Consider the following 23,322-nt stretch of genomic DNA (forward strand, 5'->3'; position numbering starts at 1 on the left):
CTCCTGGCCTGGGGTCTCACCTCTCCCATGGGTCCATGCCTGCAACCAGCCCCTCAGGGTGATGCCTGCCCCATAAAACACTTTTCTAACTCTTTGGTTGCAATGTATTGCAAGGACCGGTCATAAGAGGAGTTTCCAGTGAAGCCAGGGAGAAAAGCATCCCATAAGCATACTTGCTGTGCCCTGCAGGGGCTCAGGTAGCACATGTGATAGCAAAAAAATAAAGGACATACCATGCAGAATCCACACGCAGCATCCCACAAAGGTGGAAAGTGTCCATCCCCTTGTCGCCATGCCTCGGGCCTCCACACAGGCAGAGCACTGGTAAGCTCAAAGGGAGGCGAGAGCAGCAAGGAGCAGCTCTGTCCGTCCCTCCCTGCCTGCCTCTCCTGCAGAGTTGGAGTCCTGCAGGTGCAATCCTGCTCCTGCTCCCTCCTATTTATAGGGATGGCAGAAGGAGGCAGGTTGTAGCCACCGTCCCCTCCCGCCCCTGGTGCTTTCCCTCCAGTGTCTCTGTCATCATTCCCTTCCTGCCAATCCCTCCCCTTCCCAAGGGCTGGATGCCCTGTTCAGATGGGTTTGGGGGTTACCCAAAGACCACCCTGCAGGAACCTGGTCCCCCCAGGGACGTGGGCTCAGCCCAGTGCAGCTCCCTGGGCCACCAGCACCAGCCAGCAAAGCTGAGCCCAGAGCAGTGCGTGGCACTGCCAACAGTGGCACAGAAGCCACCCCACAGATCCCACAGGACCTGCTCCCCACAGCAGCCACCCCACAGACCCCATAGGACCCACTCCCCATGCAGGGGAGGGGGCCACAGAGCAGCAGGTGTTGGTGACAGGGCGATGCCAGCTGGTGCCATCATGCCTGTGAGGACACCGTGGGCACTAAAATCAGCAGCTGAGCCGTGTCTCAGCCCAGGGCAAGGCAGGACGCAAGTTATCACTTGGCTCAAAGCTACCCTGGGAGCAGCGGTGGGTTATAAAGCAGGGAGAGGTATGGCTGGGGGCAGGCCCTGGGGTGTCAGCTGAGCTCCCCCGGTGCTCAGCTGCAACGGGGAGTACTGGGGTCCCTGTGCGGAGCCCCAGCATGCCCCAGAAGGGTTTTAAACCCTGAATATGGGCATAGCAGTGCCAGGGTGCTGGGAGGGGGTGAATGGGCCAGGGAAGCTCCTCTGCAAGGTGGGACCAGAATTCCCAGAGGCTGGAGCAAGAAAAGGTGCAGCCATGGACCCCCTCCCCTATTATGGGTAGCCCTTGGGTCTCTTCACCCCTATGTTTTCCTTTCCCCCCTTAACCTGCAGCAGTAATTCCTGCTTCCCCCCCCTTGAAAACTGCTGCCAGCTCCCCCATGAACAACATTATGCAAACCCCCACCACTACATGGTTTTGTAATCAATTAAACACTTCTTAACCAGAAATGCCCCCAGGTGACTCCTGCAAAGTGTTATTAGGGGTGTTAGGCAGTACACAGCGTCCTGCTGGAGCCAGCCTCCAGCGGGCAGGCGGCAGTGGCAGGGCATGCTGAGCAACACCCTGACCCACCGGCTGGGCAGCGTTGACGGGGGGAATGCCAGGGGAGGCCAAGTCACGGCCGACAAAACCCTGTCCCGTAAACCCACGCATTACCCCCGGCAGCAGGAACAGGGCACAGACGATAAATCAGGGGAGAGCACCGCTCGCCTGGAACGGACGCCCGCCCACCAAAAATGCCAAGCGGGGGCAAAGTCGGGGAGAGGACGGTGTGTCGGTGACCTGTACAACCAGCATGTAGATCAGGGGGTGACCGCCCAGCCAGTGACCACTCTAGAGGCCACCACACCTGGATGGAGGATTAGAGGGATGCAAACCCACCGTGGGAGAGTCTCTCCTGCCTGTGCTGACGATGCTGTATCACTTTGGAAAGCCACCCTGACGGGGAATATGTGCTGACGCTGGAGACAGTTGCTCCAGCTGGTGTTTGAGGTGCAAAACATGATGGGAACCACAGGGATTGTTGCAAACGTGCTGCTTAGCACAGACAAAAATAACTCAGATGAAGCAAGCCTCTCTCTTCCAGCCCACCTAACCCTCAGCCTGCCTGCAAGCTCCTGCCCATGGTGCACTGGGACCAGCAGCAGCAGACCCTCATGCCTGCTCCTCCTGCCCATACTCTCCCCAAAAAGCCCCAACTCCCTGCTCCTCCTCCAGCAGAGTCATGGGGGTGACAATCTGAGCTCACTCCACTGCTCTGGCATTGGCATGGTCTCCCAGGAAAGCTTGCAGCCACCATGGGTCATCCCTCATCTTAAGGATGGTGCCCTGTTCCCACTCTGGGACGGGACTTCTCATTGATCCTTCTGCTATGCCTGAAACCAAGGTCCTGCAAGCCACATGCTCCTGCAAGGATAAGTGTCATCCACGGTTATCATGGACCAAAGCATCGTATGGGCACCAAAGCCCCTAAGGAGCCCACAGCTGGGGGGGCAATGCCATGAATCCCAGCACCCAGGGTCTCTGCACCATCTGGCACAGCAGGGTATGGCACAGCACGGTGCCTTATCAGCCTTCCTGGAATTAATGGGCTGGTTGTTCCAGCCCTGCGGAGATCCCAGCATCTCCAAACTGGCACCACTCTGGCCTCCTGGCAAGGGCATCTGGAGAGGGCTCAGGGGGTGGGGGTGGTGGGGAGAACTGGGTTATCCATCAACCCTGCAGGTTCTGGATGACTTGGCAAGCCAGGCGTGTTGCAACACCCTCCTGCTGGGCAGCGTGAGCTGGGCTATAGCCACCAGTGGGGGTGAAGGGGAGGGGGACACTGGAAGGGACACCTGAGTCACAAGGGCCTTGAGACACATGCCCCATGATGCTACTGGGCCCTCTGAAGGTGACAGTCCTTCTGGGCGCAGGGTCTGCTCCTTTGGACAACGCTGATAGATGGGGGCAGGCTACTAGCAAAGAGGCTGAGAAATCATTCACGGACTTGAAGAGCAGTGGGACCCAGATCTGACCTCCCAGGGCCCCTCTGGTCAGGGGTCTGTGACAGTCAAACAGCCATGGGGTGAAGGTGGTGGCCAACATCCTCAAGGGTGGCAGGCACAGAACCATGGGCAGCGTCAGGAGCTTGTCAGAGCGCTGTGTCCCCAACACCCTGGCAGTGCCCAGCATCCCTATTGCAGCCACGTCCCATTCTTCTCCCTCCCAGGCTGGGGGGCAGAGGGGCTTAGTGGCACTGGAGTACCTCCTCCCCCCACCAGCCCCCAACCACAATAGTGGTGGAAGGCAGCCGTGCCAGCAGGGAACAGCGAGTGCCCCGGTCACCTTTTCATCCCGGCACTTCAGGACCTTTTCCTCCTTTTGTGACGCAGTTTGGCTCCATTACCCCAGCCTTGGCCCCTGGCCATGTCCCAGGGTCTGAAGTTATGGATTCAACAGCTGCAAAAAGCAGCCCAGTGGGATGTGGCGTGGGAGGACTCTTGGCCCAGCTCCACAGCGTAGGCAGAGCATGAGGATTTCTTTCCCAGCACCCCATCAGGCATCCGGCGTGGGGACCCATACCAGCAGGCTTTGCCCCATTCCCCAGCTCCCTGCCCGGGTGATAAGGGATCTCTCTCAGTGCCTATGGCTCCAACAAGCCCCCAAATGCCAGGCAGCATCCTTGAGAGCAAAGAGGCAGGGGCAAGGGGCATCCCAAATGGGAGCATCCTGATGTGCTGCCTGGGCTCAGCCTCCAGCTTCAGCCCAGCCTCTCCCAGCCCCAGCGAGCTGGCAGGCAGCCGGGTGATCCCAGAGTGTCTTTCCCCATCCCATCCGGTTCAGGCTTTTTCCCAGCTCTGTGATAACTCACAGAGCTTGGGAGCCATCCCCAGGTTTGGCATCCCACAGCTCCATGTGCCCCCTCCCAGCCCTCCCTGTGCTGGCATGGCGCAGGCTGCCAGCAAGGAGCAGCAATCAGCCGAAAATAACCCCTGACGAACAACACAGCTATTTTGCTAATTATTTCAGTTTTCAATCTCCCGGCGAGGTGACTTGTTTAGGCTAATAATTGCTTCGGTTGGATTTTATCTGGCTAATTAATCAGTTAATAAATGACTTTGCTTCAGGGGGACAGACGCTGCGGCCGTCTCCTTAGCTGGGGACTGGAAAAACACAGGGAAGGAGCACAGCCCACGGGATTTCCACGGCCCCATGGTGTGCACAGCTGCCCTGGCAGCTATGGGGTGTCATGGGGCAGAGAGCACCAAAGTGGGGACCCCCAGCCTGTCAGGGTGCCAAGCCGTCCTTGGGAACTTCTGCAGTGGCTCCTGCCAAGACGGGACAGCCCTAAATGCATCTCTCTGCTGTGAAGCTTTTGGGATTCATGTGGTTTCCCTTGCCAGTACCTCTGCTAGATGGTGAAACTGAAAATTGAGGAAGGCAACTAGGAGAAAAAAGAAGTCATCTTTGCCACGGAAAATGTGGGATTTCCCTCTGCTGCCCAGCCCATGTTGGCAGGAATGTGCTCCTCTGTCAGCAATACTGCAGGTGAGCCGGGGAGAGCTGGTGTGCAGGGCTCTGTCTTCACTCGCCCTCTGCGCTGCAGGGCTCAGGAGCTCAGCCCGGGACAGGGCTCAGGCAAGAGAGGGGAGCTCTTTTCCTCTCCTGCCTCCTAACCAGAGCCACCCCAGGCTCCATCTTGGCCCACTCTGGAGGTGAAGCAGCCATGGAGCATCTCTTGAAGTCCTTGGGCACCGCAGCCTCCCTGGGTTGCAAACTTGAGCTGTCACCAGCACTGACACGGAGTGTCCTGGGCACAACAGTACTGGGGGCTCCAGGTCTCCTTTCATCCATCAGTCCCCAGGGTGGCTTTTGTGTCCCAGTCCTTTCAGTGTCCCCTCCTCCCAGCCCCCCAGCAGCACTGGGGGGGTCCCACTGTGGGAGCTAGGTCTGGTGTAGGATGGTGGGATGACTCAGGCTCTACAGACAGGCTGTGGGAAGGGGCAGGGCCACCCCAGCCCACGGAGGGCACTGGGGGTCATCTAAGGGTGCACAGTGAAGGACGGGGAGTCCCAGGTTCAAGGAGAGTTGTACAGGTTACCCCAACAGGCTGCACTGCCATGGAGTAAGGAGCTGGGAGCAGAAGGGAATGGAAGTCCATGCGGGTGCTGGCCAGGCGAGGAGCAGCTGTCAGGTCCTCCTGTGCCCTCGCCACCCCACCTCCAGGCCAGCGCACGGGAACGCCGTCTGCAGGTACCTGCGGAGCTGTGGGGAGAGAACAGTCATCAAACCGTGTCAGAGAGGGTCTCCTACCCCCCACTCCCCACCTAGCAGGGGCCTGATCCTGGACCACAGTAGCCAAAGAAGGGTCTCCCCTTCATCTGAAAGGGCTCTGGGTGACATTCAATGCAAGACCCAGCTGTTCCCCTCCTGCTGGCTACCGGACCCCTCCCCGGCTGGCTGGACCGTGGCTTCCAGGTGCAAAGTGGCACCCCCTCCTGGCATACTTCACCTGGGACAATATCAGCTCCTGCACCGTGGTGTTCCCCAGGTCCAGGGAGACTGTTAGCCGCAGCGACAGGAAGAGGTAAGATGCACCTAGGGACAAAAAAAATTTGGCTGTGGTTATTGCCCTTGAACCTTGGGCTGCACCAAAGGATCCAGGGGTCTTTCCCCAGGATTGCTGGCACAGACACGGGGCCTCCTCCCATGTTACTCATGTTGTGGACACCCTACACTGTCAGAAGAACAACCCTCCACCAGTACAGGAAACCATATGTCCCACAAAGCATCAATGGCCCTGTACTGAGACCACGGCAAAAGCAGTGGGGCTCCAGGACCCTCTGCACTGGCCCCTGGAAGCCCAAAGCCACCGGTGCTGGGGCAGTGGCAATGCCCACAGGGCACTGCACTTACTGGTGTTGGGCATGGAGGTGGGGCAGACAGGCAGCGTTGTTGGCAGGTCTGCAGGGGTGCTGTCAGTCCCAGATATTGTCGGGGTGCCTGGTGTCAGCCCCATGGTCATGGTGGACATGCCAGACGTGATTCTAGACGTGGTCCTGGCTGACTGGCTGGGAGCGGGGTTGCTCCCAGGGACTCCCGTGCTGATAACAGGGGTGTCTGTGGTGTCTGCCAGGGTTGTCAAGGGCTCAGCCGAAGCGGCTGTCGATGCTGCTGCAGAGGGAGGTGAGGTGCTGCTGATCCCCGAGGATGTGCTGGACCTCTCCAGGGTGGAGGCTCCCGTTTCAGGGCTGGAGGGAGGGAGGGTGCCTGTGGTGGTGGAGTTGGTGGTGGGCAGCAGCGCTGAGGTCTTCATAGGCATCAGGGAGGTAGGGAAAGTCGAGGACATGGTTGTTGTCACATCTGTGGCGGTAGTCTCTGCAAAGAGATTGGAGAATGAGGTGCACAAGGGCTGGCCGTCAAAGACTGAGACCATGGCTGTGCTGGGGATGGTGCAGCATCACAACCACCACGAACTCCCTGAGGGACACAGGGCTACACATCAACCATGGAGCACTAGGAGTGGGGATTTACTGTCCTGCATGGATCAAGCATGTGGATGCCCTGAATGGACACCAGCAAGGCAGGCCACATAAATCCCCCAGGCTGACAAAGCAGGAACAAGCCATGGGTATAGTTGATCTCGGGGCAGAAACTCCTGTAGGCACCAGCACTAAGACCCGTTCCACCACCTTCACCTATCCCTGGAGGAAGTCAGACAAACCCGCCCGACGGGAAGAGCCCCGCAGGAACTGGTGACCGTGAGACAGGCTGGAACTGCAGCAGCAGCAGTTTACACAAACCTCCCTGATGCAGATAGTCAGGAACTGATAGCACTGGATGTAAATAATGGCAACGGGGGAAGCAGCCCCACAGAGGGGGGCCATAGAGGAACAAATCCCAGCTTGCACACTGGGCGAGTTGTTAGAGACGTGCTGTGACCCACGAAAGCTCGGGGGGGAAGGGTTGAAGGATGCAGGAGGGCTGTGCTCTCTGCCCACTCGGATCCCATGCCAGGGCAGTGCACTGCCCCTGGGGAAGCCCAGGCATCTGTAACCCTCTCCAAAAGATGCACAAAAGAGCCTGGCTGCCCAGGCCTCTGTCAAAGGTGCTTGTGAGGTGGTGGCTTTGAGATGCCAAGCTGGATTCCCCAGTGATCCCAGCACAAACCTGGTGAGCCTGGGGCTCTCCTCACATGGGAATGGGGAACCAAAGCACAAGCTGCTGGCTGCTTTCAGCCAACCCCACCAGAAACTCCCACAGCCTCCCGGCAGCCGCTCCCTCCCTGAGCTGCTGCAGGCAGCAGCTGGTTAAATAATAATGCAGAGAAGGGCAAAGGTCTGGCCCCAGCCCATGCTGGGGTGGGTGTCTGTGCTGAAGGGCCTCATCCTCACACAGAGGAGGAGCTGTAAATCCACCTCTGCTTCTCATTTAGCAAACAGCAAACAGCACCCACAGTGTTTCACTCACCGCACCCCACAGGAACCTGCTGCAGGCGAAGTACCCCCCACCCTGGGGAATGACGCACCCCCCTCGCCACCCACCCCACGGAGAGCACCCCATCCCGCTCAGCCCTTACCCAGCGTGAGGTGCAGCACGGTGAGGCTGGTGAGGCTCAGCAGCAGCAGGGGCAGCCCCCCTCTCTGCCAGACCATGTCCAAGCAAGCAGAAGCTGATGCCCCCCTGCAGGCACCACTCCGAGAGCTCCTCATAGCCCCGGCAACTGGGGTATCTGGGTCTCCTTTGACCAGCAGAGAAGGACAATCCAGGTGGGTCCTTTTACTCCCCAGGTGTTGGCAGTGAAGTGGGGGGTTCCACCCGACACAGACACTCCCAGGGATGGGTGCAATGCTGAGCAGACATCAGCTGCACGACTGGACCCGGAGCAGCCAGGAGCCGCAGGCAGGGCAGGCCAGCAGGGCCACCACTGCAGCAGACCAGGTGGTCCCTGCAGCTGGGGACCGTGCTGTCCTCTGCCTGCGGAGGGAACGATGACAATGGAAAAAAGCCCAGGGAAGCAGCTGGACTGCCTGAGACCGTCCCTGTGCTTCACCACAGGGGTGATGTTCAGTGGTGGCTCCCAGCTCCAACGCCCTTGGGAGACAACAGCCCGCTCTGTCTGAGAGTGAGGAACTGGCCGAGAGAACAGGGAGCGCTCAGGAAGGGCGTGCTCCAGACTGAGGGTTTGTCCTCTGGGCTGTCTGTACAGGCATCACTTCCCCATGTCACAGCATGTCACGGCTGAAATGCACCGCTGACAGTCGGAGCTGCTTCCTTCTTGTCAGGGTCAGGGACAGGACCAGTCGGAGGCGCCTGCAGGCACTGGGCCAAGGTACAGGCTTTCCGCAGGCAGACAAGCACACCAGGACTGCCAGGGCACAGCCACCCTGCTGCTGTACAGGCGGGGCACTGCCAGGGTACAGGCGCAGAGGGCACTGCTGGGGTACAGGCATTCTGCTGGGATGCTCTCACACCGTAGGCATTAGGCCAGGGTACAGGTACTCTGTCAGGATACAGTCGCTCTACTGGGGTACAGAGACACTGGGGGCACATGCACAGCCAGAGGCACCGGGGCAGGGTACAGTCTCCCTGCCAGGTTCAGGTGCACGGGGCAGGGTGTCTCCAGGATACAGCTGCAGTCCCAGGGTAAAGGCTCCTGAGAAAGCCACCAAGTTACAGTCACACTGCTGGGACACAGCTGCCCAGGAAGGGGCACTGCCAGGGTACAGCTCTCTGGGGGGACTGCTGGGGTACAGTCACACTCCTGGGGGCACAGCTACACAGCCTGGGTACAGTCACACCGCTGGAGTACAGTCGTGCAGCAGCACCACCAGCCCAGCAGCCCCGCTCGGCAGTGTGGGGTGTGAGGGAGCTGGCAGCCTGGCCAGGGCACGGGGAGCAGCGTGGGGCCCACCCGCCAGCCTGCAGAGCCTGGACGTGGGGTGGCCACCACCAGGCGAAGTAGTCTGGCACCTGGTGGGAGCAGGACAGAAGATCCCATGGGAGTTTGTCACCCTGCCCCTGTCCCTCAGGGACCCCGTGGCTGCACTCACCCGCGGTGTCACCGGGGGTCTCAGGTGTTGTCGGGGGAGTGGTCCCAGCCAGCTGGCTGGGGATGGGGGTGCTCCCGGGTATCCCCGTGCTGGTAATGGGGGTGGCCATGGTGTCTGATGTTGTCAAGGGCTCATCTGAAGCAGCTGTCGGTGCTGGTGCAGTGGGAGAAGATGCACTGCCGGTCCCTGGGGATGTGCTGCCCAGCGGTGTGGTCATAGCTGGCCCTTGGTGGGTGCTGGTGCCAAGTGTGGTGCCTACCCAGGTGGAGGGGAGAAGAGTAGAGGTGGGGGGAGGCAGCGTGCTCGTCTTGACTCCAAACGAGCTGACAGCCAGGGCCGTGCTGTTCCCCACAGATGTAATGATGGTCGGCTCATCACAGTTGGGTGTTGTGGCCATGAGGGTTGGATCTGGGGTGCCACTGGTGAGCCCCAGCACTTCTGAGGGGGGGTCTGGCTGCACCATGGTGTCGACAGGCAACCCAGGAGTGCTGTGGGCTGTGCTGCCCCTTGCCTGTGGTGCAGGAATGCTGGAGGCTGCCGGGCTGCTGCCCCAAGGCGTTGCAGCACTGGCTATGAAGGCGTCTGACAGTACCTCTGGGGTGGAGGTTTCAGGGCTGGAGGGAGGGAGAGGGGTTGTGGTGGTGGGCAGCAGTGTCATGGTCTTTCTGGGTGTTGAGGAAGCAGGGAAAGTCGGGGACCTGGTAACTGTCACATCTGTGGTGGTGGTCCCTGCAAAGAGGTGGGAGAATGAGGTGCGCAAGGGCTGGCTGTGAAAGACTGTGCCGGGGACAGCACAGCATCACCACCACCATGAACTCCCCGAGCTACCACAAGGTCCCCAAGCTACGCATCAGCCATGGATCGTCAGGAGTGGGGATTCACGATCCTGCATGAATCAAGCATGTGGATGCCCTGAACAGCAACGAGATCAGCAAGGCAGGCCTCGTAAATCCCCCAGGCTGACAAAGCAGGAACAAGCCATGGGCGTAGTTGATCTCGGGGCAGAAACTCCTGTAGGCACCAGCACTAAGACCTGTTCTACCACCTTCACCCATCCCTGGAGGAAGTCAGACAAACCCGCCCGACGGGAAGAGCCCTGCAGGAACTGGTGACCGTGAGATTGAACTGGTGACTGTGAGACAGGCTGGAACTGCAGCAGCAGCAGTTTACACAAACCTCCCTGATGCAGATAGTCAGGAACTGATAGCGCCAGGTGTAAATAATGGCAACGGGGGAAGCAGCCCCACGGAGGGGGGCCATAGAGGAACAAATCCCAGCTTGCAGCTCAGAGAGAGTCCTTAGAGATGTGCAGCGACCCACAAAAGCTCTGAGGGGGGTTGAAAGATGCAGGAGGAGGAGACCTATGGCTGTAGCTCGAGTCTCGCAGGAGGTACAAGCCTCAGATTTATTTCCTGGGCTCAACTCAACACTGCTCTTGCTTTGAGTCAAATGCAAACATCGGGACAGAATTTTGAGTTTTCCAGGCCTATGACATCCTGGTGATGCTGCCATCCAGGCAGGGCCCTTTGGTGCTGCTGGGCAGATCATTGCAAAAGGCAATGAGCCCAGCAGGGACCGAGGTTCAGCAAGGGGGTCCAACTGGGACCAAGGTCTTCTCTGCCCAGACAGAGACACAGAAGAAAGGCAAAAGAAATAAAGCCAAGCTTGTCGCTCCTGTGTTGCAAAGCGCAGCCCTGTCTGCTCACTGGGACGGGGCTGAGATTGTCGGAGAGCAAACAGCACCTCTGTGGGTGAAGCCACCACCCCCCACCCTGGGGAGCAATGCTCCCCACTTCTCCCCCTCTACCCCCCCACGACTAGCACCCCATCCCTCTCAGCCCTTACCCAGCGTGACATCCAGCACGGCAAAACTCAACAGCAGGGGCAGGGACATCCCTCTTCTCTGCCCAGCCATATCCAGAGCCAGTACCCCTACACCCCGCGTGGGGATGGTGCCAGCGGGGAACTACGCAGCCGAGTGATGATTGAAAGTGGCTGGAGACGCTTCCTCCTTCCCCGGGGGCAGGGAGAGGAGGCACCGGCGGGCACTGCCCCCCTTCCCGGGGGCCGGTGCCGCGCCGATGTCCCCGGCGCGCCCGTGGGCGCGCCGGGGACATCGGCGCGGCACCGGCCCCCGTACGCGGCAGGGGGGTACCAGGAGGATGTCACGCCCCTTTCCACAAAGACACACCCATAAACACGCCCCCCCACAAAAAAAAAAAAAAAACAAACCCACACCACACTACCAACAACAACAACAAAAAGAACCCGAAACCACGCCCCCGGCTTGTGTAACACCCGGAGAGCCGCGTGGCTGCCAGGTAGGGACCGGGAACCCGGACCGGGAATCCCGACCGGGAACCCCGGGAGTGGATTAGGGACCGGTATGGGCAGGGCACGGGGATCCCCGGGCACCGGGATCGGATCGGGAACCGGGATGGGCAGGGTACCAGCATCCCCCGGGCTCTGGGGGAGGAGCGGGGACAGGGATGGGCAAAGCCGCGGGAGCTCAGTGCGGGTCCGTTTCCCCTCGCAGCGGTCCCACGCAACCACGCTGCTCCGGGTAGTGCTAAAAATGCGGCGGGGACAAGGGAAACGAAAGGCCGAGGCCCCGGAGCTGCCACGCGTGTCTCGGAGGAGGAAGGAGGAAGAGGAGGAGATGCGGGAGGCCCGGCTGAGGGCGGCCCCGTCCGTGCGAGAGTTCAAATACAACAAAAAGCGGGTTCGTCTCGTCTCGCAGGGCTCGGACCTGAAGGATGATGCTCGGTGCATCCTTTACTGGATGTCCCGGGACCAGCGGGTGCAAGGTGCGAACCAGGTGGTGGAGGGGGCCGGGAAGGGGAGGTCCCATGAGTGGCAAACCCATGGTCCTTTCCCGCAGTAGGCCTTGGAGCTTATCCCCCCCTCTGCAGGGGAGACTGAGGGGATTCCTCTTGCAAAACCCTATATCCATCCCCTCATCATCCCCTCGGCACTGCCCCGTGTGCTTTCTTCCCAGATAACTGGGCTTTCCTCTACGCCCAGCGCCTGGCCCTCAAGCAGGAGCTGCCTCTGCACATCTGCTTCTGCTTGGTGCCCAAATTCCTGGATGCCACCATCCGCCACTATGATTTCATGCTGAGGGGCCTGCAGGAGGTGGCTGAGGTACAGCCACCCCAGGGATGTCCTCGCTGGGTGGGACAGGGCTCCTGGGGAAGGGGGGAGGCAGATCCATCCCTTCAGTGGATGGTGGTGGGATGGGGACTGCAGAAGCATGAACCATCCCATAGCCCTCTCCCCCCTCGCTGCAGGAGTGCGCAGAGCTGAACATCCCTTTCCACTTGCTGCTGGGCTATGCCAAGGATGTGCTGCCCACGTTCGTGGTGGAGCATGGTGTGGGTGGGCTGGTGACAGACTTCTGCCCCCTCCGCCTCCCCCGGCAGTGGGTGGAGGACGTCAGGGAGCGGTTGCCAGATGATGTGCCCTTTGCGCAGGTGGGTGCCCAGGCTGTGGGAGGGGAAAACTCTGGCTGGTCAGATATGGGAGAAACTTGTCTCCTGTATTTTGCACCTGCGGAGGTGTGCTGGAGTGACCAGAGCAGGGACCGTTTTTCTCCTACTCACACTTTCCTCCATGGATTTTCTTCCCAGGTTGATGCCCACAACATCGTGCCCTGCTGGGTTGCCTCCCCCAAGCAGGAATACAGCGCCAGGACCATCCGGGGCAAGATCCATGCTCAGCTCCCAGAGTTCCTCACCGAGTTTCCCCCCGTCATTCGTCACCCATATCCCCCCTCCTGCCCAGCAGAGGTACCAGCAGGAGACACCCCCATACCCACTCATAGCCAGTCCCAGAGGGTTTCACAGCTGCTTGGTGATTCTGGGAAGGGATGGCAGGGGACAGGGACCTGCCTGAGGTCACGCACAGGTAGTGTGGAGGTGGGGATACCCTGGGGATGGGAGGTTCCTACCTCTTTCATTCAATTCTTACATCTCTGCCATGCAGGGCTGGTTAAGAGGAGAAAGCTGGCATGAGCTGGGGACTTGCTGGTTGGGGACATAACACTCAGGGCAGCTCTGGCTGAAGAGCGTCTGCAAATGCCCTCATGCTTCTTGGTCGCCGCCCAGCCCATTGCTTGGGAGGCTTGTTATTCCAGCTTGCAGGTGGACCGCACCGTGAAGGAGGTGGAATGGGCAACCCCGGGCACGGCTACAGGGCTGTCTGTGCTGCAGTCCTTCATTGCGGAGCGGCTGAAATCCTTCGGCTCCCACCGGAATGATCCCAACAAGGCAGCGCTCAGCAACTTGTCCCCATGGTTCCACTTCGGTGAGTGTCCCAGGCTTCCCGCTCTGCAGCAGGACTGAGCACAGTGGCTTGGACCGGCAGCCTGAGTTGTTCCCTCCCCATATCCCCAGGCCAGGTTTCCACCCAACGAGCCATCCTGGAGGTGCAGAAGCACCGGAGCGAGTACAAGGAGTCGGTGGATGCATTCATAGAGGAGGCCGTGGTGCGGCGGGAGCTGGCTGAAAACTTTTGCTATTACAATGAGAACTATGACAGCGTGCAAGGTAACACCCAGGGTCGGGTGAGCAACACTGGGGGCTGGGCTGGTACTCAACTGGTCACCCCCACTTGGCAATCCCATTTCTGCTAGGAGAGGGGCTGTGGGGACACTAATGTGCCACCATTTGGTACCTTCTGGAGGTAGGACAGGAGCTGCAGATGCCCTCTTCAAGGCTGGTGCCACCAGGGCACAGTACCCTCAGTAACCCAACTCTTCATCCCTTCCTCGGGAACCTGCAGGAGCGGGCTGCTCAGCATTGCTCCTCATCTCTCTTGCTCACAGGTGCCTACGACTGGGCACAAACCACTCTGAAGCTCCACGCCAAAGACAAGAGGCCTTTTCTCTACAAGCTGCAGGAGCTGGAGCAGGGGGCCACACATGACCCACTCTGGAATGCTGCCCAGGTAGTGCCCTGCATCTCACCTGCAAAATGCTGAGCCTTTTCCTGAGGGGCAGAGGTGAGCTGGCACGGACTGACCCCTGTGGCTGTCCCTTTCCCCCCAGCTCCAAATGGTCCGGGAGGGCAAGATGCACGGCTTCCTACGGATGTACTGGGCCAAGAAGATCCTGGAGTGGACCCGCTCTCCTGAGGAGGCCCTGCAGTTTGCCATCTACCTCAATGACCGCTACGAGCTGGACGGGAGGGACCCCAATGGATATGTAGGCAAGTTACAGGATGGGGGAACAGGACAGGGTGTCTTATGATGGCCAAGGCTGTGCAGGGGAAGGGGGTGCTTTCTGCAGACAACCCAGTGCATGCTCCCGCCCATCCTGCTTTGCACCCACCTCCCACCTGCTCTCTGGTTGCCTCCAAGCAAGGGGGAGAGCTGACACTCCATCCCCACACCCGGCAGGCTGCCTCTGGTCCATCTGCGGCATACACGACCAGGGCTGGGCAGAGCGGGCCGTCTTCGGGAAGATCCGCTACATGAACTACGCCGGCTGCAAGCGCAAGTTCGATGTGGGCCAGTTTGAGCGTCGTTATGCCCCACACACACCCTCCCAGTGAGGGGCACAGCATGCCTTGAGATTGCTCGTGCCTCTCTATGCTGGGGGCAGATGAGCCTTTGCCAAGGCGCCAGCTCGCACCTTACACCCCGGCCAGGATCACCCCGGTGCTGTTGGGAGGCCTCACTGTAACGGCAGCAAGCCCCCGGGTTTTGCAGGTCTCTTTGTGCCACCACCCTCTGCTTGAGGTGCTGTGCCGAGGCAGCTGCCAGAGCCCCGCAGGTCTGTGCAGGGCCCTCCTGCTGCCAGGGGTTTGCTGGCAGCTGCCAGAGCCCATCCACAGCGTGCCCGTGCCTGCCAGAAACCTCTTCTACAACCACTGTGCTCAGCAGCAAGCCCAAGTCACTGCTGCCGCTGCTAACCACAGCTTAGATTTATGCTGAGCAGGGCTTTTTTGGGGAAAAGCCCCCCAGAAACTGGCTTCTCATGCTGTGCTGCCCCAGGGAAGCCCTGCTTTGCTCCACGCAGAGCCCGCGCTGTGCTGGGCTTGCACACGCATCTTTCAACAGTTGTTTTAAAGTTTACAGTTTATATCTCCTGTGTCTGGTGTTTATGGGGCAATGCACAACACTGCTGTGAGGGGAGGGCTGGGCTGCGTGGGTCAGGGATGCACACAGGGATGGGGCAGCCAAGGCCCTGCCCCTGGGCCACTCTGCCAGCAGCCAAGGCAGGCTCAGGAAGGGGACAGGCATCACAGAGCCCCTTGCTCGGTGGCTTGTACCTCCTGCCCCAAGCCCAGTGGGCAGTTTGCAGGGGGAAGCCACAAGCCAGATGGGTTTAGTCAAGGGGCAGTGACAATAACCCTCTCCCAGTGACACCTGGTGATGCACCAATAGTTGCACAACTTCTGGCCCCTGCCACCAGCCTGCGCACCCTGCTTTCTCCCTGCCCCAGGGGCCAACAGGCACGGCAGCACTGACCCCAAGGTGGGGGATACACACCGTCACCCCACCTGAAATGATGCCAGAACACAGCTAGGCCCCTTATTAACTTAGTTTATTAGGGACGGCATTTTTGTCGCTGTGCTGTGCAATAGTCCCGCGCAGAGGGCTCCAGCTGGCGGCCAGGGCAGCCCCTTGCTCTCCCTTACAGAGCTCACTGCCTTGGCCAGTTCCAGTGTTACTCGTAGCACTGGGCAGCAGTGTCAGTGCTGGGCACAACCCTGCCCTGGAGACCTCCGCTGGGTTTACAAGTCCCGCTGCTTCCAGACAAAGTCCATGGCGGAGGGTAGAAACCACAAATAAGCCAAAATCCTTTCCCTCTTCTCTAAATGTACTCAGTGCTTCTAGAAAGGGATGTGGGCAGCCTCTCAGCTGCTGTCCCAGGACATTAAAGTGCTTCAAACAAAAAAGGGTGGATGGAGGTGTGCTGCTGAGGCAGCTCCAGAGAAGGGGGTGCCAGTTCCAGGCAGCAGCAGGAGGGCTGGGCTTGGGGACAGGCAAGACCAAGGCGAACCAGCATCTGGCAGCCCCAGGGCTTGCAGAAATGGAAATTGAGGAGGAAAGAAGCTGCTCCCCTGAGGAAAACAAGCAGAAGCAAGACAGGAGGAGGCAAAAACCCCAGGGGAAGGGAGTGGGGAGCTGAACTCCCTTTCCTGGGCTAGATCCTGGCTTTGCCAGGATGCTGCAGAGCAGGGGGAGAGATGCTGCCGTGCAGCAGCCTGGCCCCCAGTAGTAAGGCTTGTGCCACCCTCTCTGACCAAGCCCTGTGGCCACCTCTCCTGGTCACAGCCTCTCCCCTCACCCCAACCCTGCCACCCTTGCAGGGGACAGCCCACAAGTGCCACTGCCCATCCTCAAGCCAGGGTCCATGCTGCAAGAGCCATTGCCCCTCGATGCCTTCTGCCAGTGTATCACTCCCCGGTCCCTCAACACCCTTCTCGCACGTACACAGGCCACAGTGTCCTTCCAAACACCCCCCTGCCACCCCCCATTCCACCCATGTGAGTGCTGGACACTCCCCCATGCCGTGGGCTAAAGCACTCCCCTGCGGTGCAGAGGCAGCTCCTTGCCTGACCGCTAGTCCCGGGGCTCAGAGCTCACCTTGGACCGCTGGGTCCGATCCTGCGGAGCCGTCGGTCACGGCAGGCAGCTCTGCATCGGCAAGGGACCGACCCTTTGCAACATCCCAGTGCCAAACCCCTCTCTCCCCCACGCACCTCCCCACTGCAAACAGGCTGCCTGGCCACTCTGCTGCACTGCAGCTGGAAAGCCTCGAGGCTTTGCCTGGCTCAGGGACCCCTCTCCCAAGGGGAGCAGGAGATCTGCCGGAGGAGGGGACACCTGGCAAACACCAGCCCCATCCAGGGGTGAGGAACCGGGAGCAGGACAGCGCTGGAGATTTTATACCAGTGAGTCCCAAGCAGATCGCATGTCCCCTAAAGAGACGTTTCCAGCAAGACCTCCTTGGGGGGGAACACACAGTTAAAAATACAAGCAACCGCATTAAAAAAATAAAACCAAATGCAGCAGATTAAAAAACAAAAACCCAACCTAAAAGAACAAACCTACACAGAGGCTCAGGGGATGCAGCCGGAGGGCTGAGCCTTCACCCACATCCTGACAGGCCTCAGGCAGAAGGCAGCTGCACCCTTAGAGGACGTGTTCTCCCCCAGGATGACAGACCAGCAGCATGAGGAGGAAGCAGGGTTGGAAGCCTCACTTAGTGCATCCTCCGGCCATGGGGATCTGCCTCAGCCAAAAGTCAGGGTGCAGGCAGAGGCTAAGAAAAGCAGTTCAGCACAGATGGCACAGGAAGGCGAGGCACAAACCTGGCATTTTCACCACTGCCACCTCCTCTGCTCTTATCCCAGAATGAGAGCAACTACTCTCCGGCAGTGTCCCAAGCCAGATTTGAGAAAGGGAGTTATTAACTGTACAACCAACCCCAAACCCCCACCCTCCCTCCATGCACACAACCCCCAGCAGCAGGACAGGGGATCAGAGGACTCAGAGAGCTGATTTCCATCTCCAAGGAGCAGGCCATGGCCAGAGCTTCCTAGTATACAGCTGATGAGCAGCAAGTGCTGACCCCGCAGGGGACCCTGCCAGGAGCAGGGCACGGGGACTGGCAGCACAGCCCTGCCTGGTCCAGCACGAACAACTGCTTGGAAAAGGCCCCTGTTCTGCCTGCAGGACAGGCAGCAGAAGCCGCCTTTCCCCAAGCAAAGGCATCAGGGAGTGCAAGCGGTACCTGGAGCAAACCCAGACAATGGAAGATGCCCCTTCCCCAGACAAGAACTACTGCACAGGGGAAAACAGATCCCTCTGAGAGCGCGCTCCAGGCCTCCCGACAGTCCTCCTCATCTCCAGTCCGCGAGGCTCAGTCTCTGGTGATGAAGGCCACGCACGTAAATAAACCCATGATCTGCTCCTCCACTGCAACATGCTCATGTGGCTGCCACCGTCTCCGGCTGCTCCAGCTCATCTTCGTAGTCTGAGACGTAGGACTCCATGCTCTGCCTGGCCAGCAGCTCTCTCCTGGCTTGAAGCCGCTCGCAGCGGGGACAGCGGGTGGATTTGAAGCAGGATTTGTGGTAGCAGGCTTTGCACTCTGCAGAGGAAAGCATGGCTGAGAGCTGGCAGGGGCTGACACAGACTGCCTGATGCTCCACACCCTGAGGAGGACTGCTCCACCAGGCTTTTCCAGGAGGACATTTCAAACCAAAGCTGTGGCAGAACAAGCACCAGAAGCAAGGGCCCAGCACCGTTCTGAAGCAGCAAGAAGTCATGCTGCAGGGTCCCTGCACCAGCTTGAAAAACCTTTGAGAGCACAGGTGGGAGGGTTCCTGCTCTGCACAAGGTCCCTCCCCAAACTTTCCTGATTCTCCAGGGAAACAGTGACTGCCCCGTTTTCTCTAGCACTGCTCCTGCCAAACCAAGGCAGTTGGTCCCAAGCTGCAGGACCAAGCTCTGCTTGGCCACTAGTACTGGGTATTATCGAGGATGACTCCTGAAGAGGCCCAGGGATTTCTTGGCAGGCAGGAAGGGCACAGAGACAAAGTCTTCAGGCTCTCTCTGCCCTACAAGGTCAGCTCCAGCCATCCAAGCAGGGGCAGGGAAGCTGTGTGCAGGCTGCAGCCTGTCCCATAACCACAGCAGAAGTGAAGCCAGGGCTCTCAGACACCCACTCACTGCAGTCACAACCTGACTGCCCACTGCTGCTGGGGCAGGCAGCACACAGCATGGTCTGGAAGTGACCTACATGCTCCAGCACACCAGCAGCTCTGGCTAAATGCTGCTCTGCTGCTGTGGCAGCGTGGTGCAGAAAGGCACACTGGTTTGTCTGTCTTTGTCTCTGTACCTCTTGCTAGTACAAATGTCACTCAAACTGGACACAGACCTTGGTGACCCTAGAGTCTGTCCCCTCCCTGTTTCTCCCCAGCATCTTACCTTCACATGTCCTGCACTTATTGAGCTCAAAGGGGAAGATGATGTCACCCTCATTCTGGCAGAACTCGCAGATGAAGCCTTTGGCTTGGCACAGCTGGAAGGAGAAAAGGTGAGGAAAAAGCAGCTAAATGCTCCTCATCTCCCAAGCAAGCAGGGCAGGAGGTAGAGTGGAAGGGGGACAGCAGGAGATGGTGCCCTGCCCTAACCATGTGGGACAGCTCTTCCCCAGCATGGAACACAGCAAGGCAGAATCAACATGTGTCAGGGGTTGGGGAGAACCAAAACGGGATAACAAACATCTCATACATGCTGGGTGGAAGCTCTGTGGAGCAGGCAGGAGCAGTTAGCATTGAATCAGTTAATTTGGTGACTGTCCTACATGTTAAAGGCCTCCCCACCAATTATGATGCCTGCTCCCAAGGGTGCAGAGCCATGCAGGAGGCAGGCAAGGATGCCTTACCATGCACTTCTCGACGTGCAGGCTGCCTGCCTTCAGGAGCTCCGTCAGGCGAGGCACCAAGTCCCCTTTCTTTGTGGCGCTGAGGTCATTCAGCGAGTAGAGGTGCAAATCCTCTGTCAAGTGGCCAGGCACTGCATCGAAGGAGTCTAGGAGGCTGCAAGGACAGAGAAAGCAGCACTCAGGGCAGAGTGACTCCACTAAGCCCTCTCTTTCCACTGCTGCTGCTTTCTCTCCCCCTCTACTCCCCTAACCCTCCCACTGCTCATTGCACAGGCTGCACAGATCCGCAGTGAAAACTGCCACAGGGCAAATCCAGGGCAGCAAAACAGCTTCATCTCACAGCTGGGGACTCACTCTTTAGCTAGCCGGCATGTCTTAAACATGTTCTTCATGTGGAAAAGCTGGATTCGCAGCAGCTGGAAAAGGGGACACAAGAATCAGTAAATAGAGCACAGTCCCTGGTCAAGCTCGTCTGCCCTATTCCCTGCGCTGGTGAAACAACTGCTGCTCCTCAGCTGCTGCTCCCCAGCTGCTGCTCCCCCTGCTACTGAAGTGTTTATACCATGCAGAGCAAAGAGAACACAACCATCATCACATGCTCCAGGAGATAAACAGAAGCCCAGCTGGACACCAGGCATAAATTCCTTTTGAAATTCCTGTGGTGCTGGACAAAGAACATGAAGTGAATGGAAACCCGCAGTGCTGAGTTTTTAAGCCTCAAAACCTGAAATATCTGCTTTTCCCCAGCTTCCCTGGAATACAGTTTGTAATTGGCAGCCACCCACCTCACCCAAACTCCGCTCAGGAAGGCATGGAAAGGGTCTTACCCACACTTGGTTGAGGGACTTCACTTTCCGGTACAGGGCAGGATTGATATCCTGCACGTTGAAGAGTGGGTCACTCCAGATCTTGCTCAGCAGGTCTTTGGAGAAGTTGCTCACATAGTACTTGCTGAAGTCCCACTTGCGCAGGATGCGGCTGGGAATGACCATCTGGGCGTTCTCGTGGCAGCACTGGCAGAAATACTTCCCCAGATACTCACAGTACCGCAGCCGCTTGATGTAATCTGGCCAAACCCAGGCAGACAGAGAGGTCAGCCAAGGAACGAGCTCTGCCCAACCACATACTGGACTCCCGACGTTGCTCAGCATTTCCAACAAGCAACGCAGTCTGTCTTGCTGGTACATCCTCCAGCGCCAGAGCACTCAACACTGGGATCTGCAAGCACCCCCACCAACTGCAAAAGCATTTGGGACCAGAGTCCAGTCTCACGCAGCCACATCTACCTACACACGCAGCAAAGATGGCTGGTAAAAGAGCTCTGCAGCTGTACCCACAGCAGAACCTGCCTGGAGCATTAGGACCCCAACAGATTACTTTGCCTTAGAAGAGTCAAAGCTAGAAGAGCAGCTTAGAAGCTGCTCTTTGCCTCCACCAGTCCCGTGACCTTCTGGAGAAGGCTCCTTTGTGGGTGGTCACACCAATGTGCAGGCAGAGCTGACAAAGGCACCGTATCATCGCCCCAGTGACCTCGTGCTGAGCTCTGCCACCACCCACCCGCTCTGCATCTTCCCACTTGTTCACAGGTTTTTCCCCACTCTCCAGCTATGGGTCAGGGTCCCAGCACTCACCAGGATCAGTCCGGATGCCACAGCCTGCACACCGGTAATTCTGCTTGGCCACAGCCACCTTCCTCCTGCCCAGAGACAGAAGACAACATGTATGACTCCAGCCCTGACAGCGCCTGGCACCACAGGAACGGGTGCTGGCACAGGTCTGGATAACAGAGATGGCCACATGCTTTGCCACTTAAACATGGACCACAAATCCAAGGGGAGAAGCCCTGTTGTACCCTAGTGCACACCAAAGGCACTGACCACAGGCGCTGGCTCCATCTCACAGTACCAGCTGCTGGTGATGACCACCACAAATTTACCAGGCTCAGAGCACAGAAGCCCCAGCGGTCAAGCAGGAAGGAAAGGATAATCAGCCGTGGTGTTGATGGAAAAGGGTTGGAAAGGGGCAGGTCCCCAGAGAGCCCTCGGCTGTGCAGGTCCTTACGTTGGGGCTGGATGAACATTGAAGATGATCTGTGGTCGTGGTGGGGCCCACTCCAGGTTTCCACGCACTCGAATCCTCAGCTTGTAGATATCAGCATGTTCTCCATCGTCAGGAGAGATGGGCAGAGAGTCGGGGATGGGCAGGAGCTGGGAGAGGCAAGCAAGAGGATCAGATCCCTGCCTGGTACTGCAAAGGCAATGCACCTGGCTGGCTTGCCAGAAACCTGCAGCTGCAGCCCTCTGGAAAACTGCCAGGCACAGAGCTGCTGCTCCAGCTGAATGGGGTTGGACAGGGACATCCCCAGGGATCTGGACACTCTGCAGTAGGAGGCTGCAGTGGCAGAGCCCCACTTGGCTGCACCCATCTCCACAGCTCGGACAAAACCCCTCCTCCAGCTCCACAAAGAGATTACCAGGACTAGCAAAGCCCCTTGGCAGTGGAAGGTCAAATGCAATCGGTGACTGGGGACTCACACCCCTACCTTCTGCGGGGCGTCATGCTCAGGGACCAGCCACTCCAATTCAGAGGCAGCTGGGAGCTGCATGCCCTCAAACTGCTTCAGCAAGCCCATGGCCACAGCCTCCGCTGAGTTGGAATTGAGGAAGGAGTGGGATCTAGACAACAAAGGGAATGGTTAGTACTGGGTCTCACTGCTGCACCCTCCTCACAAGCCCTGATGTAGATCCCAGTTCAAGCCACAGATGCCCCCTTCAACTCTGGTACAATACTTCTGCACTGCTACACAGGCTTAAAATTGATATAGGATTGATTTCTGTCTTTGCAGCTGCCCCCAAGCAAAGCTGGCTAATGGCACAACAACTATTTAGGAAGACAAGCAGAACATACTGTACTTAACAGAACTTGTGCCTGTTTGCAGGTGAAACTGCGAAGTGAGAGCCACTGTCTGTACAAGCCAGAAGGAACTGCTCCCCCAGTATGAACTTACCGAAGAAGCTGCCAAGCACAGACACAGCTTTATATCTCACTCAACAAGCAGAGGGGTCCCCACATCCCAAAGAGTTTAGGCTTTAAGAGTATGAATGCAGTAGCTGTGCTTAAAACAGTTTGTGATTCATGTCCCCACAGCCCCCAACTCTCCACCCCAGGCAGTACCAGGAAAGGACTGAGCACTTCACATCTAAGCTGCTGCTGCACTTCACAGAGTCTGTGAGCATCGCTCTGTGCCGGCGGTTCCACCTCTGGGTCACAGCACAGCAGTGAGGGTTGGAGAGATGGTGGCAGCATCATGTAGTCTAACAGACCGTGCCAGCTGAGGGGGGGGGAGCAGGGGAGGCTCAGAGCCAGCAGCAAGCCAGCAGCCAGTCCTGATGCTCCAGGTTGTGCCAGGTCCTCTCCCCAGTCTCTTTCCTACTAGGAGGTAAAGGCATCTCTCCTGACACCAGTCCACATCATATCTACCTCATGTGAATATCATGATCATCCCACGTACTGCTTCTCAAATTTAAGACTAGAACCCAGTGCCCTACTGCTAAGTAAAGGGAGGGAGGGAGGGAGGGAGGGAGGGAGGGAGGGAGGGAGGGAGGGAGGGAGGGAGGGAGGGAGGGAGGGATGTCCACTCCAGTGCAAAACAGCAGCAGATGCATGTGGAAGAACAGAGCTGGGCAGGAAGGGGAACTCGGTACCAAGATGTCTTGTCATGAGTTGAAGACGTACATGGACTCCGAGGAGAGAAAGGACTTTCTGCTGGAGTCTGGGTTCCTCTTGATGTCTGCATCTGAATCACAAACAGACAAGGTGGAGCAGATGGGGCAGAGCAGGGGGATACACTCACTTCAAACCAAAGTTTCACTGTAAAACTCATCAAGCTGTTCAAAAGCACGTGAACTACAGCATC

At 58.5% G+C, this 23,322-nt stretch overlaps 3 protein-coding genes across 8 annotated transcripts in view; 1 reads left to right on the forward strand and 2 right to left on the reverse strand.

The window, feature by feature from the left end:
* Positions 1–3,976: 3,976 nt before the first annotated feature.
* LOC141963048 (uncharacterized) lies at positions 3,977–11,031 on the reverse strand. Of its 2 annotated transcripts, none has more exons than XM_074911987.1 (5): positions 10,850–11,031; positions 9,005–9,259; positions 5,868–6,329; positions 5,464–5,549; positions 3,977–5,216 (listed from the first exon to the last, which is right to left on the reverse strand). In XM_074911987.1, exons 1-5 carry the CDS (start codon positions 10,917–10,919, stop codon positions 5,142–5,144), a joined length of 948 nt encoding a protein of 315 aa, XP_074768088.1. In that variant the 5' UTR covers positions 10,920–11,031; the 3' UTR covers positions 3,977–5,141. The 2 variants fall into 2 exon arrangements, with proteins under 2 accessions (XP_074768088.1, XP_074768087.1); XM_074911986.1 differs by having other exon boundaries at positions 9,005–9,733.
* A 246-nt stretch (positions 11,032–11,277) lies between these two features.
* LOC141963122 (deoxyribodipyrimidine photo-lyase-like) lies at positions 11,278–15,033 on the forward strand. The gene is made up of 10 exons (XM_074912132.1): positions 11,278–11,325; positions 11,541–11,811; positions 12,003–12,148; positions 12,295–12,477; positions 12,634–12,792; positions 13,111–13,309; positions 13,399–13,551; positions 13,830–13,951; positions 14,052–14,211; positions 14,402–15,033. The coding sequence occupies exons 2-10, from the start codon at positions 11,580–11,582 to the stop codon at positions 14,554–14,556; spliced, it is 1,509 nt and encodes a 502-aa protein (XP_074768233.1). The 5' UTR covers positions 11,278–11,325; positions 11,541–11,579; the 3' UTR covers positions 14,557–15,033.
* Positions 15,034–15,544: 511 nt separating this feature from the next.
* Positions 15,545–23,322, reverse strand: part of RUBCN (rubicon autophagy regulator) — a 32,440-nt gene continuing 24,662 nt past the window's right edge. For all 5 annotated transcript variants that reach the window (XM_074911802.1, XM_074911801.1, XM_074911799.1 and 2 more), the window contains 9 exons: positions 23,142–23,202; positions 21,949–22,081; positions 21,468–21,613; positions 21,038–21,102; positions 20,234–20,472; positions 19,761–19,822; positions 19,407–19,560; positions 18,947–19,040; positions 15,545–18,107 (listed from right to left, as the gene is read on the reverse strand). In XM_074911802.1, coding sequence (XP_074767903.1) covers positions 17,944–18,107; positions 18,947–19,040; positions 19,407–19,560; positions 19,761–19,822; positions 20,234–20,472; positions 21,038–21,102; positions 21,468–21,613; positions 21,949–22,081; positions 23,142–23,202 — 1,118 coding nt within the window. In that variant the 3' untranslated portion in view covers positions 15,545–17,943. The remainder of the gene's footprint in view (positions 18,108–18,946; positions 19,041–19,406; positions 19,561–19,760; positions 19,823–20,233; positions 20,473–21,037; positions 21,103–21,467; positions 21,614–21,948; positions 22,082–23,141; positions 23,203–23,322) is intronic.

The sequence above is a fragment of the Athene noctua genome, chromosome 8 (assembly GCF_965140245.1).
Source record: "Athene noctua chromosome 8, bAthNoc1.hap1.1, whole genome shotgun sequence".
In the NCBI taxonomy this organism is placed as follows: Eukaryota; Metazoa; Chordata; class Aves; order Strigiformes; family Strigidae; genus Athene; species Athene noctua.

Excerpts from the sequence above, each read along its gene's own strand:
- LOC141963048 (XM_074911986.1), bottom strand. The coding sequence starts at position 10,919 with ATGGCTGGGCAGAGAAGAGGGATGTCCCTGCCCCTGCTGTTGAGTTTT. Across the intron at positions 6,330-9,004 it reads GACCCCCGGTGACACCGCGG|AGACTACCGCCACAGATGTG; the intron begins GTGAGTGCAGCC and ends ATCTCTTTGCAG. Across the intron at positions 5,550-5,867 it reads CACCTCCATGCCCAACACCA|GTGCATCTTACCTCTTCCTG; the intron begins GTAAGTGCAGTG and ends TTTTGTCCCTAG.
- LOC141963122 (XM_074912132.1), top strand. The coding sequence starts at position 11,580 with ATGCGGCGGGGACAAGGGAAACGAAAGGCCGAGGCCCCGGAGCTGCCA. Across the intron at positions 12,478-12,633 it reads ATGATGTGCCCTTTGCGCAG|GTTGATGCCCACAACATCGT; the intron begins GTGGGTGCCCAG and ends TTTTCTTCCCAG. Across the intron at positions 13,952-14,051 it reads CACTCTGGAATGCTGCCCAG|CTCCAAATGGTCCGGGAGGG; the intron begins GTAGTGCCCTGC and ends CTTTCCCCCCAG.